At 40.7% G+C, this 14,241-nt stretch overlaps 1 protein-coding gene across 1 annotated transcript; it reads right to left on the reverse strand.

The window, feature by feature from the left end:
* Nucleotides 1-1,249: 1,249 nt before the first annotated feature.
* Nucleotides 1,250-9,960, reverse strand: LOC121297946 (14-3-3 protein beta/alpha-1-like). Its single transcript, XM_041224579.1, has 8 exons — nt 9,933-9,960; nt 7,801-7,978; nt 7,534-7,689; nt 5,291-5,591; nt 4,949-5,072; nt 4,402-4,565; nt 4,010-4,105; nt 1,250-3,154 (listed from the first exon to the last, which is right to left on the reverse strand). The coding sequence occupies exons 1-8, from the start codon at nt 9,958-9,960 to the stop codon at nt 3,098-3,100; spliced, it is 1,104 nt and encodes a 367-aa protein (XP_041080513.1). The 3' UTR covers nt 1,250-3,097.
* Nucleotides 9,961-14,241: the final 4,281 nt, after the last annotated feature.

The following is a 14,241-nucleotide window of genomic DNA, read 5'->3' on the forward strand; positions in this document are numbered from 1 at the left end:
CCGGTAATACGTGACTATTTTAATACGTTTAATTAACTCTTGGTGTTTTAGAAGAATTTGCCGATGTGGCTTGACGAAAAAATAACAATTTAACGTGAGGATGTGCGTAAACGTAGATTTAAGATGCAAACAATCGGTGCAATAATCAACTCTATTGTATGTTTTTTTTTTTTTTTTTTTTTTTAATTTACTTGACAATTTCCATAACTCTTAACGAGTTTTACCGCTGAAATGTGATTAAACTTTCCACTGATTGTATTTAATAAACACCAACCCTTCATTTCAATGCGGTTCAATGTACTCCCTTCAGTTACATTTAATACAATCTGCTCCATCTACTGACAAACGTGTTCTAAGTCTGAACTCAGTGTTTCATAGTAAATCAATATTTTTCGTTTAGATGTCATTTGATAATAGGTGTTGCTCGTCAAGGAACTTGATGAAAGTTCAGAGGTCCAGTTCGTTTTTTATGCAACCACCCCAGATAAACCCTTGCCATGCCAGTGAATGGACATGTAGAGCTCAGGTGAAAATGGCCATCACAATACATTATATGCAGCACCATACCAAAATATGACCTATACCGAACCCTACTGTTACGTGAAGTGCTTCCAACTTCCCTGGCATCCCTTGGCATCAGTCAATTCCAGTGCTCTCCTGAGATCGTGCAAGATGACCAAGGAACCCGTATGTTTGTTCCATGCTTTTTGTGTGGGTTTCACATGGCAGTAAGTACTCGTATAACAGCAATGCAAAGCTAGTGAACACCATGCTGTGGTATCCTAATGTTGCACAAGACCATCACTAGCCATCCCTTTGGAGCAGTCATTCTGCAAACCTTTACCTAGACTGCGACTATCAATAAGACTAGTGCAGCTATAACAGTTGAGTTAATTGTATGAAATGTGAAGTCTCTTGTACAGAACATGAAGAATCAAATGTGCTTGTGGAATTTTTTTTTGTTTTTTACAACTGAAAAAGATACATTGCAGGGAAGAGATACTTGACACACACACATATATATGAGAATTGTGACAGTAAATATACAGTAGATGGCGTTCACCACTATTAATATATTTAAACCTTCCTGAGTAAAAGCCAGAGCACCATTTTATTCCAATTAAGACACACATACACATCAGTGAATTAAATATATTCTGAAGATGTTTGCTTTCTAAAAGATGTCAGTAACAGGGACCAGTAACAGTTTTTTTGTTTGTTTTTTTAACAAGAGAAAGCAGGAAAATTCTGAACTGATAAAATTTTATTTCACTTTGAATTGTCTTTTACACTTTCCTGATTGTTACATGTGAAGTGAAACTCGAACTGTTTTAAAAGACAGACACAAATCTAATATTACGTCAATAACCAGGTATTGAAATTTTTTTTTGTAGTTGTTTAATTTTTTTTTTAGCTATACTATTTTCACAACCACGTGCTCGCTAGGCGATAAAACCGTCACAGAAGCAAACTTTAGGCAGAATACTGGTCAGTAAAAACAAAGCAGAAAGAGCTACCAGATATACAGACAGGCTCCGTCCCACACTCACTACTGCGTTTATCAAGCGGAGAATATGAACTGCCATTTGTTCAGCTAGAAGAGAGATTTTATTCAGTGCATGAAACATTGTCTTCAGCAGACGAGACTGAGGGACACATGAACTCTACACTAAGTGGAATGTTATGGAGGTGGCAGGGTATTGTGACACTAAATACTCCAACTTTTCAAGTTCAACAGGATGTTACAGATCAATTTTAGCCATTTACTTGGAGCAGACAGGTATGGTATTACTAAAAAAATGCTCATTGCCTTGTTTTTCAAGACTTTCTATTCCAAACTCAACGCATGTTCAAGTCAGTGGTCAAAGAGGTTGCCCATTTCTTGCCTATTCAGGATTCTAATAAATACAGTCTGTTTGAGACCACACCAATCTTGCAACCAACTTGAGTTCAATTACAACAAAAAAAAAAAAATACAAATAAAAAAATAAAATGCTTTCCTAGCAATCCGGTTAACTTTCAGCTTTTTAAGAATCCAAACTCATTTTAGTCAGATCAGGCTGTCAGGATAAGACCTTTTACACTGAGTTTCAAATGAAGCATGGCTGGAATTAGTTAAACGAAAACAGTTTTGCTGTATTTAAACACAAGCAGCTTCACAATGTTACTACATAAGACTTACTCAAATCATTGAATTTGCTTTTCATAATTGCTATCACTGAAAACCACAATTAACAATCTCATCCAAAAAGATCAAGTGTAAAAATAAAAATGAAGAAAACAACTAGAGGAACGTGTTTACCTCACTGGTGACAGCAGCTTTAATTGAATTTTGTTATACCCTGACACTTCACTCAGCACATGCTCCCCAGTGTGTTTACAAAGTTACTCTGTGATGTTCATGCTTTGATGGGATCTATTTTTAGACTGTCACATCCAAAATGACAAAACCTGGGGTCCCCTGTTTTGTAAAACATGTCAAATAAAACTGTTAACATGAGCACTCAGCAATTTGCACATTTCTCAGTGTCACAATACAGCCTTTTAAACCTTTCTGTATGACAGCAGAATTGTACTCTGTACTGCTACCCAAGTACAGAATGAAACATGCATTTTTTAGAGCAGAAGGGATTTACAGCAAAAAAATAAAAATAAAAACACAAAACTAAGCATCACAGTGTTTGGTGAAAATAAACTGGCTGTTTAATAACCTTACAATAAAACCTGCAAATGTCATGACATTTTACACTATAAAAACTGATGTAACAAAAAAAAATAAAAATAATAATAACAATTGATGAACACTATAAAGCCCAACTTGCTAGGTTCTTCCAAAAGAAAATGAATGAAAAATAAAAAACAGAAATGCCTCAATGTAAAGACCTGGTGTAATTTAGAAACAAAACGATGGTGTGAGCCTGCTAACAACTTGAGTATCGCCCTGTAACAAAGGAGGGATCTGCAAAGGGTAGTTGATAGGTCAGGTACAATTCATGCTGCTTGTCATACAGAAGGGGAAAATCCTGGTGGAGCAGGGTATGGGCTGTATGTGTTTAAGATAAAGAGGGAGTGGATAGACAGTGAAGCGTGGCACCCATTAGTTCTCCCCTTCGCCAGCATCCCCTTCATCTCCCTGGTTTTCTGATGTCCACAGCTAGAGAACGGAAAAAAGAAATGATCAAACGTTACAAAACTACCAAACCCATTCAGTAAAATGTCTTCATGTGCTCCAGGACTGCATTTTATTTGGTAAGTTAAATGCACATTAAATGTCGGGACTGAATGTCAAGTTTCACTTTGTTCACTGTGCCAAATGTTTGAAAGTTGCAGGTCAATATTTGACTTGGAGACTGATCAACTATACCCGCCTCAACAATACAAACAGAATTTTATCAAGTACTTCATGTTTGTTTCACAGATCCTGACTACCATCCAGTTAAAGTGTAACACATGTTCTAGAAATACAAGTGGGTTAGGTCAGTTTAACTGTGCGGTGCCAAATACAAGGTTTGGACTAGAGTGGATAAATAAAACAGCTGTTTTGAGTGTGTAGACTGAGGGGCAAAACTACATTTAGGAATGTCCCTTTGAATCACAGTGAGAAATTCAGGATCTGTTCACAACTCAATATCTATTCGCTTGGGTTATGAACAGGCTACATGTCATTTCCAAAATGAACATTATACTAATGAAGAACAGATAGACATCTAAAGGTTTATATCAACTTGAAACTGGGCTGGAAATGCACTGTATTTAACAGCTGATCTCATGTTTAAATTAATTAAACCGTGACAATCTGAATAATAAAGACAGCTTTAAAGCCGTCTAAGTAAATATAGGAGAACATTTCCCTAAGCAGACAGATATTTACATTACACAATTCTTATCAGCCACATAAACAGACATGCTGCTTAGAATTACTTTACAGCTTTACAGTGAAATCAGCAAAACAAGCCGTTACCCTGCTGGGACCTTTGGTCAACTTCCTAGAGGTATAAACAATACTTACAGTGAGGTTGTCCCTTAGCAGTTGCATGATCAGAGTGCTGTCTTTGTACGAATCCTCATTCAAGGTGTCAAGTTCAGCAATTGCTTCATCAAATGCCTAGAAAAGAACCACTAATGTAAACTTGCCAAACACATACACATTGTAAAAACACTACCGATGGATCTCAGTTATCATTCACCCTCAACACAACTAGAAAACATTTACAGAAATGACAGCCTTACCATTCTACTGCTCTACATGGCACGCAGTTAGAAGACTTGCAATAGCACGGCACAGACAGTAGGTGGTGCCATTCAAACCTATCAATTACTTCAATGGCATTACACATTGATTTTTGTTTTGTCTGGCAAGTGTTCATAACTGTCTGTAATGTGCTGTCTAATGGTACTCACAGTCTTTGCCAAGCTGCAGGCCTGCTCAGGAGAGTTGAGGATTTCATAGTAGAACACGGAGAAGTTGAGAGCCAGCCCGAGCCTGATCGGGTGTGTAGGCTGCATCTCCTTCTTGCTGATCTCAAAGGCCTCCTGGTAAGCCTGCTGAGAATTCTCAACTGTGGCTTCAGTAATAAGAAAAAGGTAGGGAGACAAGTTTATAGCAAACCTTGTAACGACCCTGAACGTCAAGCAGTTACTATTTAAAAACAATGATAACCTTGCAACAGTACAGGTTTTAATAGCTACAACATTTAACATGTAAAAATAGGCTTTGTGGATTATCAGGATCTACTATAGTGTGGTATGGGATAAACCACTTCAAAAACATGCTTTAACTCCTCTGAAATGACAAGATATTTCTAGTTCACTTCAAATAAATAGCATGCCATTTAACAAGGTTAAAACTGACACGGGATTACACCAACCCAGCACACAGTGCTCCTTCATTAGTCCTACAGATCGTGAAATAGCGAGGGAGCACAGTTATCATGCATTATATACTTACTCTTCTTCGAATCCCCGGATGCCACCTCAGAGAGATATCTGTAATAATCTCCTTTCATTTTCAGGTAGAAGACCTTGCTTTCTGCCTGGGTAGCATTGGCAATGAGGTACTTGTCAAGAAGACCCTACATGGGGAGAAAAGCAATGAATGAATGAATGTATACAAACAACAACAAAATCACCCAAAATAAGAAAAAAAAAACAGGATTTCTGATTCACGTGATGGTTATTAAAACCTTAAATGCGTCTCCCACTACTTTTCCTTTCTTTTTCTTTTTTACTGCAGTTCTCTTTGTTACAACATGATTGTGTGCAATGTTCCTGCGGTTCTCTCCAAGCTCACCAGCACATCATTGCAGATATCCTGCAGCTCGGCCTCAATCTTCTCACGGTACTCGCAGGCCATCTGCTGTTTCTTGTCGTTGCCCTCGGTTTTTTGTTCAATGCTGGAGATGACTCTCCAGGAGGAGCGGCGGGCTCCCACCACGTTCTTGTAGGCGACAGACAGCAGGTTCCTCTCCTCGTTGGAGAGCTCGTGCCCCTGTTCAGTCACTGCCTTCATGGCAGCAGCCATGTCATCATAGCGCTCAGCCTGCTCGGCGAGCTTAGCTTTCTGTACCAGATCGCTCTTATCCATCTCAGAGCTGAAAGAAACACAGAAACCAATCTCTTACATACCATTTACTTGGCTGTGGGTGATGCTGATATCAACCCTGGTCATCAATGGTTAAAGATCTAGAACACGTGTTAATCTTTACTAATTAAGCCAATAATTGGTTCAATTAAGTAACAGAGAGCTCAGCTGAAACAAAACCAAGACGACCCTGTAGCTCTCCAGGACCAGGGCTGGACACTTCTGATTCAGAAGGTCCTTCCACGATGTGCTATTCCGCTGTATCCTTTTTCTTGCAATTTTTTAAAAATTGTTTTTCAAAATACACATATCACAAAACAGAATAAAGCCCACCCCCCATGAAAGGACCCCAAAGGGTTACTGCATTTTCATGCGGTACATTTACACTTATATTTCTTTGTTTTACCCTCCATGCATGTATTTAAAGGCATAGAACATTATTATTCTATTTATAGCATGCATCAATCTTTACTACCCTGAACTTAAATTATTAAACTATGTCAATATCATCCATCCATACAAATAAGTTTTCAGATTTAAAAAGAAAGCTGCAATGTAACTTTAAAATGGGCCCGCTCTGGGTATGCGCCCAATCTGACCTTTTATTGAAGCTTGGTAACTGCTGAAAATAATCAGCTGTGGTGCTTCAAATACGTATCCTCTTTTATTCATTTCTAGCTGTACAGTTTGTAGTCTTACTGGTATTTGGTCCATGTCACTCATGACTCTTAAATTTGAAATATCAAAATATATCCCAAAAATGCAGTCTTAAATATTTTTGAATGGCTGATTTTTATGTTAATTGAAGTCAAGAGAGCCATGTGTAATAGACATGCAGATCTTAAACACTGTATTGGAGAGAGCTACAGTGACATTGTCACCATAGTAATAGCTGCCAAGAGATTGTGTTCATAGGTATGTAATGCGGTAGCAACGGTCAACTGGGCGAAGATGACCACTCATTTTAGGTGTGACCGGTCGAAAACTACCGGTGATGTGGGGCTTACCAACCAGCTCCGACCACTGCACGGTTTAAAATGCCCCGGACAGGATATGAACAGACACATTAACGGTAAACTTCTAATAAACGTGCTAAACTTCTATTAACTACCAATTAATCTGAATTAAGAAATATTAATAATAATGAATTAAACAAGAGATATATCTATATCTATCTATCTATCTATCTATCTATCTATCTATCTATATATATATATATATATATATATAAATTACACAGTTCTGTGATACCTGCATTTGTCGATCGATCTGACACACTAAAAACAAAACCAGCCTATCCGAATTTCGTAACGATTTTAAAGCTAGGCCATGGCAGAAATTAGCGTGGAAATACTTCTCCGTGGACACATGATTGAGAGACCGTACACTATCCTGTGATGCAAAATGCTACAACGCCAGGCCAGGATTTCCACGCCACAATGTACAATTAATATAAATATTCGTATTTTCTATTCGATTGCACCACTGGTTCTTTCTTTTTTTAAAATTAAATAAAACATATGAAAATACGTCGGTAAATTTGAAAAAGGTTGCAGGAATAAATAAGATTATCCCTACGAAGAAATAACAGACGGCGACTAAAAGATCGTGGTTAATTTCGGAAACAAGACGAGTCTGGTATATGATTTCCTTAGTCCTGTGTGGTCATGCTAATTCGTAATGCCGCACTCAAATATTTTTACGCCCAGTTTTTTTTATATTGCCCTAGTTAAATTATATGCCTTCAAGGGCTCCCGGCAATCGTCACCTAGCTTAGATTATTCCTAACTGTACCGACCTCTACACAACGGTAGCATTTATTATTAATATTTTTTTATTGTTGCTCGTTTTACTGTACAATATAGGCCCTGTCTTTCAACGCTGTCACCGACATTAGCACACGAAGCTGCTAATCTCCGCAAGATCTCCCCAGATACCGACGGAAGAAGCACCTGGACCTCAGATCCACACCCGAATCCCGTCTCTTTGTAATATCGCCCGGCTCTCCCGGCTTAATCAGCTTCAGGAATCGCTCCTGGCCGAGCTGTTGCATGCACGGCCTAAGTGCTTGCTCTGAGCCCAAACCACAATAGACTCCCCTCCCCTCCCTCAGACACGGTGTGACCGCCCTTTGCGCTCACGCTGGAGCCCGGTACCCCGGTACCCCAGCCCCGGCGAGGTGTCGTGATGCCGGGCACACGCACTGGCACTCACGTTATTCGTGGGCTGTTATTTCGGGTTTTATCTGTGGACGCTGCGACTCTCTCTCTCCGTCCTCCGTCTTGCTCTTCGGGATATTCAGGGCAGTACCACTTCCGCTTGCACCGGCACTTCCGCTTCCTCTAAACCCCGCCCCTCCCCCGCCAGTAACCGTAGTAACCGTAATACGGGGTTTTACTGCCAGTTTGCAGGGGCTAATTCGTCACCAAGAACCATGGTAACTCACTCAAAGCATGACGTAAATTATCACTATGGTTACTGTTACTAGGAGGAGCATCAGCAGGGTAGCCATTAGCCAAACCATTCGGTACACTCTGTTATAAATTCCTTTAATGGTATTTTTTTCAGCCTGGATTACATTTCCATGCGTTGTGTAACCACTTTATTTTTATTGATGTATTTTTTTGGAAATGATAAAACAATAATATTGGCTTCCAAATGACAACAACAACAACAACAACAACAACAACAATAATAATAAATAATAATAATAATAATAATAATAATAATAATAATAATGCTGTACAACATTGTACAACATTTTCATTCAATCAAGTTATTACAACCACAGAAGGGCTTATATTAAGTTTGGCACATTTTATCAGTTCTGGCAGGTTCATTTTCAATAGCCATCTAAAAACGTGTCTAGATGCACTAAATAAAACGACCAAGTTTGGGTTTACAATGTTGAACTGTAGTTGTGGAGTAGATGGTGCCAATTCTCCATACCACACCCCCTGCAGGAGACAGTTGAGTGAGATGAATGCAGCTGAGACCTAAAACCTCCTGTGTTCATTTTGTCAGATTCGTTTAGCTGTCCCTTGATCCACCAGCAGTGGTATTTTGGTTTCCCTGGGGTGCATCAGTGTTGCCCTGAGGCTGTAGTGCAATAGGATCTCCAATATGGTATTATTTGGACAGCGTTAAAAAATGAAGCTTGTTTCCTGGTGTTCAATTCAAGTGCATGCCTTCCCTCCTGAAGCATGATATAGAGATGCATACTCCAGTAGTAATTTAAGATCACAGAACTCGACTGGCTGTTGCGAAATGTGTCCAGCAGGGGGAGGGAAAGCTTCATTAACAATCTTAAATACCTGAAACCACCTCTGTTTTAATACATTCCCACAAGGCAAACACTGAGGTTGACAATATCACATATGTACTTTTCACATGTACTGTTCGGTTAGAGTATTCTATACTGAGCATCAAAAGAAACGTATCACTTATATCTGAGCATCAAAAAAAACGTATCACTTATATTTGGATAAAATTCACTAGATGTGATCGAAAAATGACAAACTCTGTTTTAGAGCAGGCGCCGTGACTTTGTATTGTGGTGATTAACAATTGACATCACAAAGATGCTGCAGAATGATCTGTCGATGTCGGGCAGGTGTTGTGACTCTTGATCTCCCAGTTGGTGGCCTGTCATTGACATTGTCTGATTATATCATCTCGCTAAGTTTGAAATTGCTGGCTGTGAGCACCCAAGACGACGAGCCACAGTACGCTGCCCGAGTCCAGCCTCCAACATGCCGATCGCACGATGCCGCTGCTCCCTTGACAGATGTGGCGTATATATATATTTTTTTCTGTGATGTTCTTTATTGCTTTTATTCAAGCTTGCAATTCAACAGCTGAAATCGCTCCATATCCAGCGTCCAATCAACTGTCTCACTAATCAGGTGATTAAGTGCATATGCTTCAGTCATAGTCACTCAAGCGTGTCATGGTCAAGGATGAATGATGAATAATACCTTATTTTTTTCAAATTTAAATGTGTTATAATAGAGATGTTTGCCGTCCACTCCCTGATTCACAGCCTGAACCGCCATCAACTCACAATACAGCCCTGGAGATTTCTTCATGTAACCATTTCCATAGGGGTCTTCACAAGTGGACAATGTGTTCAAGGAACTAGACTCTTCTCGTATAGCTAGAAAAGGCTTTGGTATTTCCAATGGGGACGGTCTCTGCTCAGTGGTCACCATTAAACGTAATGAAGAAACTAGTGCGTGTTGAGTGGTGCTAAAACGTCTGATTGCTCTGCATTCAGCAAATTGGGTCCCCTTGAAAAACGAGGATCTGTGAACCAGGCCATCTGTAATGAAGACGGACTCATCAAACTCACCCTCTGGTGCCAGCTGCTCTGTCAGCATGCTGCTACAGCAAACCACTGACAGTTTAGAAAACGATCCCAGTTGTTCAAACTGCAAGGTGTTAAAATCTCCACTGAAAAACATGGGACTAGCTATGTGAGTGGATCTGTGAGAGGAGGTAGCGATTGACAGGCAGTGGTCCAGGTGGGATCATGATGAAGAAGAACATCTTGATTTTCATTAATAAACAGCACATGGCGGAATGAGGGCCGGCTGGGGGCCGCGCACCCCCCTCTCATTCGGATTGGTACAGCGAGGCACGGAGCCCAGCAGCACCTGACTCTTCAGCTTGTTTCTTCTGCTCAGGCCACCTTATCTGAGTGACAGAGACTTCCTCTCCCAGGGTTTTCTTCAGGAATCTGTCATCTGAACCGGTTCACAAGAGTACCCCCCTTCCAGCTCTCTCTATTTCTCTCTCTATCTAGATAGATGTATATGACATATGTATCAACCTCCAGTATATATATATATATATATATATATATATATATATATATATATATATATATATATATATATATATATATATTGAACTTTTGTTTTAAACTTCATACCTTTAGATCACTTAACAGAGTTGTATTGTTTGCTCGTTTGTTTGCTAGCTTTGTCTTCACCAGCAGACCAGTGGAGTGCCGATTCCCTCAGTGTGACTGACCAGCCCTGTTAATAATCTGTCACACCACAGCGTTCACAGCGCTGTACCAGAGGTGTCTTATTGCTCATTAACTGCTGTGACGCTCATTCCTCTCTTGTGCTCGGGGCTGTCTGCAGGATTTATTTACTGGGGATTTGCCTGTGAAAGACAGAGAGACAAATTGTGTTTTCCTTTGCTGTCAGGGGGTTTGACTTTGCACTGTGGAAACAAAGTCACAGCAAATTACCCTAACTGCTCCCTTCAGTCCAAGGCAGGCTTGAGGCATGGAGACTGAACTGCTCCCTCCAGTCCAGGGCAGGCTTGAGCCATGGAGACTGAACTGCTCCCTCCCTCACCCCCTAAGAGAAAAGGTCGTATCTCCAGTCCAAAGCACTGTGTGCTATCTCTCCTCTATTTCACCTCTGTAGATTCATATATTTTCCTGAAAAGGCTGTCCCTCCAGTCCGGGGCAGGGTTGAGGCATAGAAGAGAGGAAAGTGAAAGAAAGAAATCAATACCATGAATCATGACAGGTTTGCAGCGATCAGTCAGAGGTAAAGAGACAAACCATTGAAGCAGCCCTGGTCTGAGGAGGATCCCAGTTAATCTGAGGAGGATCCCAGTTCATCTGGGGAGGATCCGTTAATCTGAGAAGGATCCCAATTCATCTGATAAGGATCCCAGTTAACCTTCAAGCATGTTACAGCACTCTGATCAAGCCTAGTGTGTGTGCACATTTAAATCCTGCACATTGAAACATGTTACAGCACTCTGCTCAAGTCTAGTGTGTGTGTGTGTGCACATTTTCAACACTCCACACAACCTGGCACTGCTTCACACTAACAGTCCTGCAGACTAGTAATCATTGCAAACCACACAAAATGAAGTGACTCATAAGAATGCATTGAAAAGCAAGAAAATAAATACGATGTTGAAATTGAAACATTGTGTAGCTGGTAGAGCTGTGTAGGAACTGTGAATGCAGTGTTTATATCTTTTGGATAACATTACCACCCAGGAATGCACTTTAATGCCTGTAACTATATCATTTTAACATTGAAACAGAACTGGATTTCAGGATGCAGCGCGTTCCTCATACACTGATGCATTTTCATTCTGTACAGTTCAAGTTCTTACATTAGCTGCATGCTGTATGCTATGAGGACAGCTGTGCTCAAGAGGTACACTGTGCTATGTTCCTGAGAAACACAGATTTAGTAAACAGACCTTGCTTGTGAATGTGCAATTAAAGCACTGTTAGAATCGGAGGTCTGGATAAACAGCCAGAAAGGTCTGCTAAGGTAAGTTTTCTTTAATTAGGAATAGCGACGCACTAATCCACTGGCATCTCACCAAGATAACACATCCTTCTGGGAACACAGAGCGATTATTAAAAAAAATGTAATACTCTGCAGCTGATTTTATTATTCTTAAACAAATGAGTGGAGACTCGTGGAGACTCATAACCCTGGAGCATCACAATGCAGCGCCATGCTGCCAGATCACATTGCCTTGCAGGAAACTCACTCTTAAACAAATGAGTCGAACCCTAACCCTGGAGCATCATAATGTAGCGCCATGCTTCCAGATCACATTGCCTTGCAGGAAACTCACTCTTAAACAAATGAGTCGAACCCTAACCCTGGAGCATCATAATGTAGCGCCATGCTTCCAGATCACATTGCCTTGCAGGAAACTCATTCTTAAACAAATGAGTCGAACCCTAACCCTGGAGCATCACAATGCAGCGCCATGCTGCCAGATCACATTGCCTTGCTGGAAACTCATTCCTAACCCTGGAGCATCACAATGCAGCGCCATGCTTCCAGATCACATTGCCTTGCAGGAAACTCATTCCTAACCCTGGAGCATCACAATGCAGCGCCATGCTGCCAGATCACATTGCCTTGCAGGAAACTCATTCCTAACCCTGGAGCATCACAATGCAGCGCCATGCTGCCAGATCACATTGCCTTGCTGGAAACTCATTCCTAACCCTGGAGCATCACAATGCAGCGCCATGCTTCCAGATCACATTGCCTTGCAGGAAACTCATTCCTAACCCTGGAGCATCACAATGCAGCGCCATGCTGCCAGATCACATTGCCTTGCTGGAAACTCATTCCTAACCCTGGAGCATCACAATGCAGCGCCATGCTGCCAGATCACATTGTCTTGCAGGAAACTCATTCCTAACCCTGGAGCATCACAATGCAGCGCCATGCTGCCAGATCACATTTACTTGCATGAAACTCATTCCTAACCCTGGAGCATCACAATGCAGCGCCATGCTGCCAGATCACATTGCCTTGGAGGAAACTCATTCTTAACCCTGGAGCATCACAATGCAACGCCATGCTACCAGATCACATTGCCTTGCTGGAAACTCTTTATTAAACAAATTAGTGGAGACTGTCCTAACTCTGGAGCATCACAATGCTGAATATTTATGATGATACAAAAACATAATGATGAATCTTTCACTTGAATATTTCAATACCACCATATGCACTTCAGGTCCCATTGAGCTAAGGTGCCAGTTCATAGTGGTATGCTGTGCATAAATAGGGTTAAGTGCTGCTCTAATTTCGATCTTTCACCAAGTTTTGTCCAGATATAATTCCTGTTAAGGTCACCGGTAACAAGTCGAATGTCCTCTTACTAGTTCTGATAATCCCAAACCTGTCCAGAGGTCAGCATCTCAGTCCTTTACTGGTCACTTTAACAGGGGTTAAATGAACCTACTGTCCACCATAGGGTAAGTGACCACATTAGCAGCAAGTACACACCTTGTTAGTAACACTCTACCGACACAGTTACTATACTGTAATAGCACGTGTGATTACATTGTAATTACATTCTAAAAATACGCACCCACTTGTGTTATTACAGCATAATTACAGTGGAGTGAGAGACACTTCATTTTATTATTAGCGGATAATTCCTTTGCAGAAGTATGGTGGCTTAGCATGCCAGCAGTAACCAAATTGCATAAGCAAAGTGTTCCTGCTTGTGGGGGATGGTAATGGATTAGATAAAATGACCTTTCAGTATAAAATAGCAGTGTTGGATAACAGCCATTCCCCTTGCCACTGAGGATTAAGCCACACTTTTCAGGAAGACCTTTTGCGACTCTGTTGCAGATTAAAAAGATATATTATATAAAAGCACTTGAGTGCCAAAAAACAGGAACAATGAGAAGGTCTTTGAGCATGGCGTGATCATGTTCATGCATGCAGTAAAATCATGCCTCGGTCTCAGTTACAGATTATAGGTCACAGAGGTTCTGTGTCTGGTGTGTACCGCGTGTGTTCCATTATTGTGTAATTAATCCCACGAATGCTAATGTCAGTTTAATTGGCCTTTTAATAAACTGGATGTCAGATAGCAGCAAAAACTGTGATTGGCGGGTGTGATGGGGTTGCCTTAGATTTGAATCAGGAAGTACTGGGACTTGCCAGGTTCATTGTGAGCTGAGCACAGGTATGACAAAGCACTGAGAAACCACGTTTAACAATGGAGAAGTACAGTAAGAGCCACGTTTAATAATGGAGCAGTACAGTAAGAATCACGTTTAACAATGGAGCAGTATAGTAAGAGCCACGTTTAACAATGGAGCAGTACAGGAAGAGCCACGTTTAACAATG

Source organism: Polyodon spathula, chromosome 23, assembly GCF_017654505.1.
Source record: "Polyodon spathula isolate WHYD16114869_AA chromosome 23, ASM1765450v1, whole genome shotgun sequence".
Lineage (NCBI taxonomy): Eukaryota > Metazoa > Chordata > Actinopteri > Acipenseriformes > Polyodontidae > Polyodon > Polyodon spathula.

Coding starts and splice junctions, on each gene's coding strand:
- LOC121297946 (XM_041224579.1), bottom strand. CDS start 9,960: ATGCTGACAGAGCAGCTGGCACCAGAGG. Junction 5,592..7,533: donor GGTGTGGATCTGAGGTCCAG/GTGCTTCTTCCG, acceptor TGTTTCTTTCAG/CTCTGAGATGGATAAGAGCG. Junction 5,073..5,290: donor ATATCTGCAATGATGTGCTG/GTGAGCTTGGAG, acceptor CTCCCCATGTAG/GGTCTTCTTGACAAGTACCT.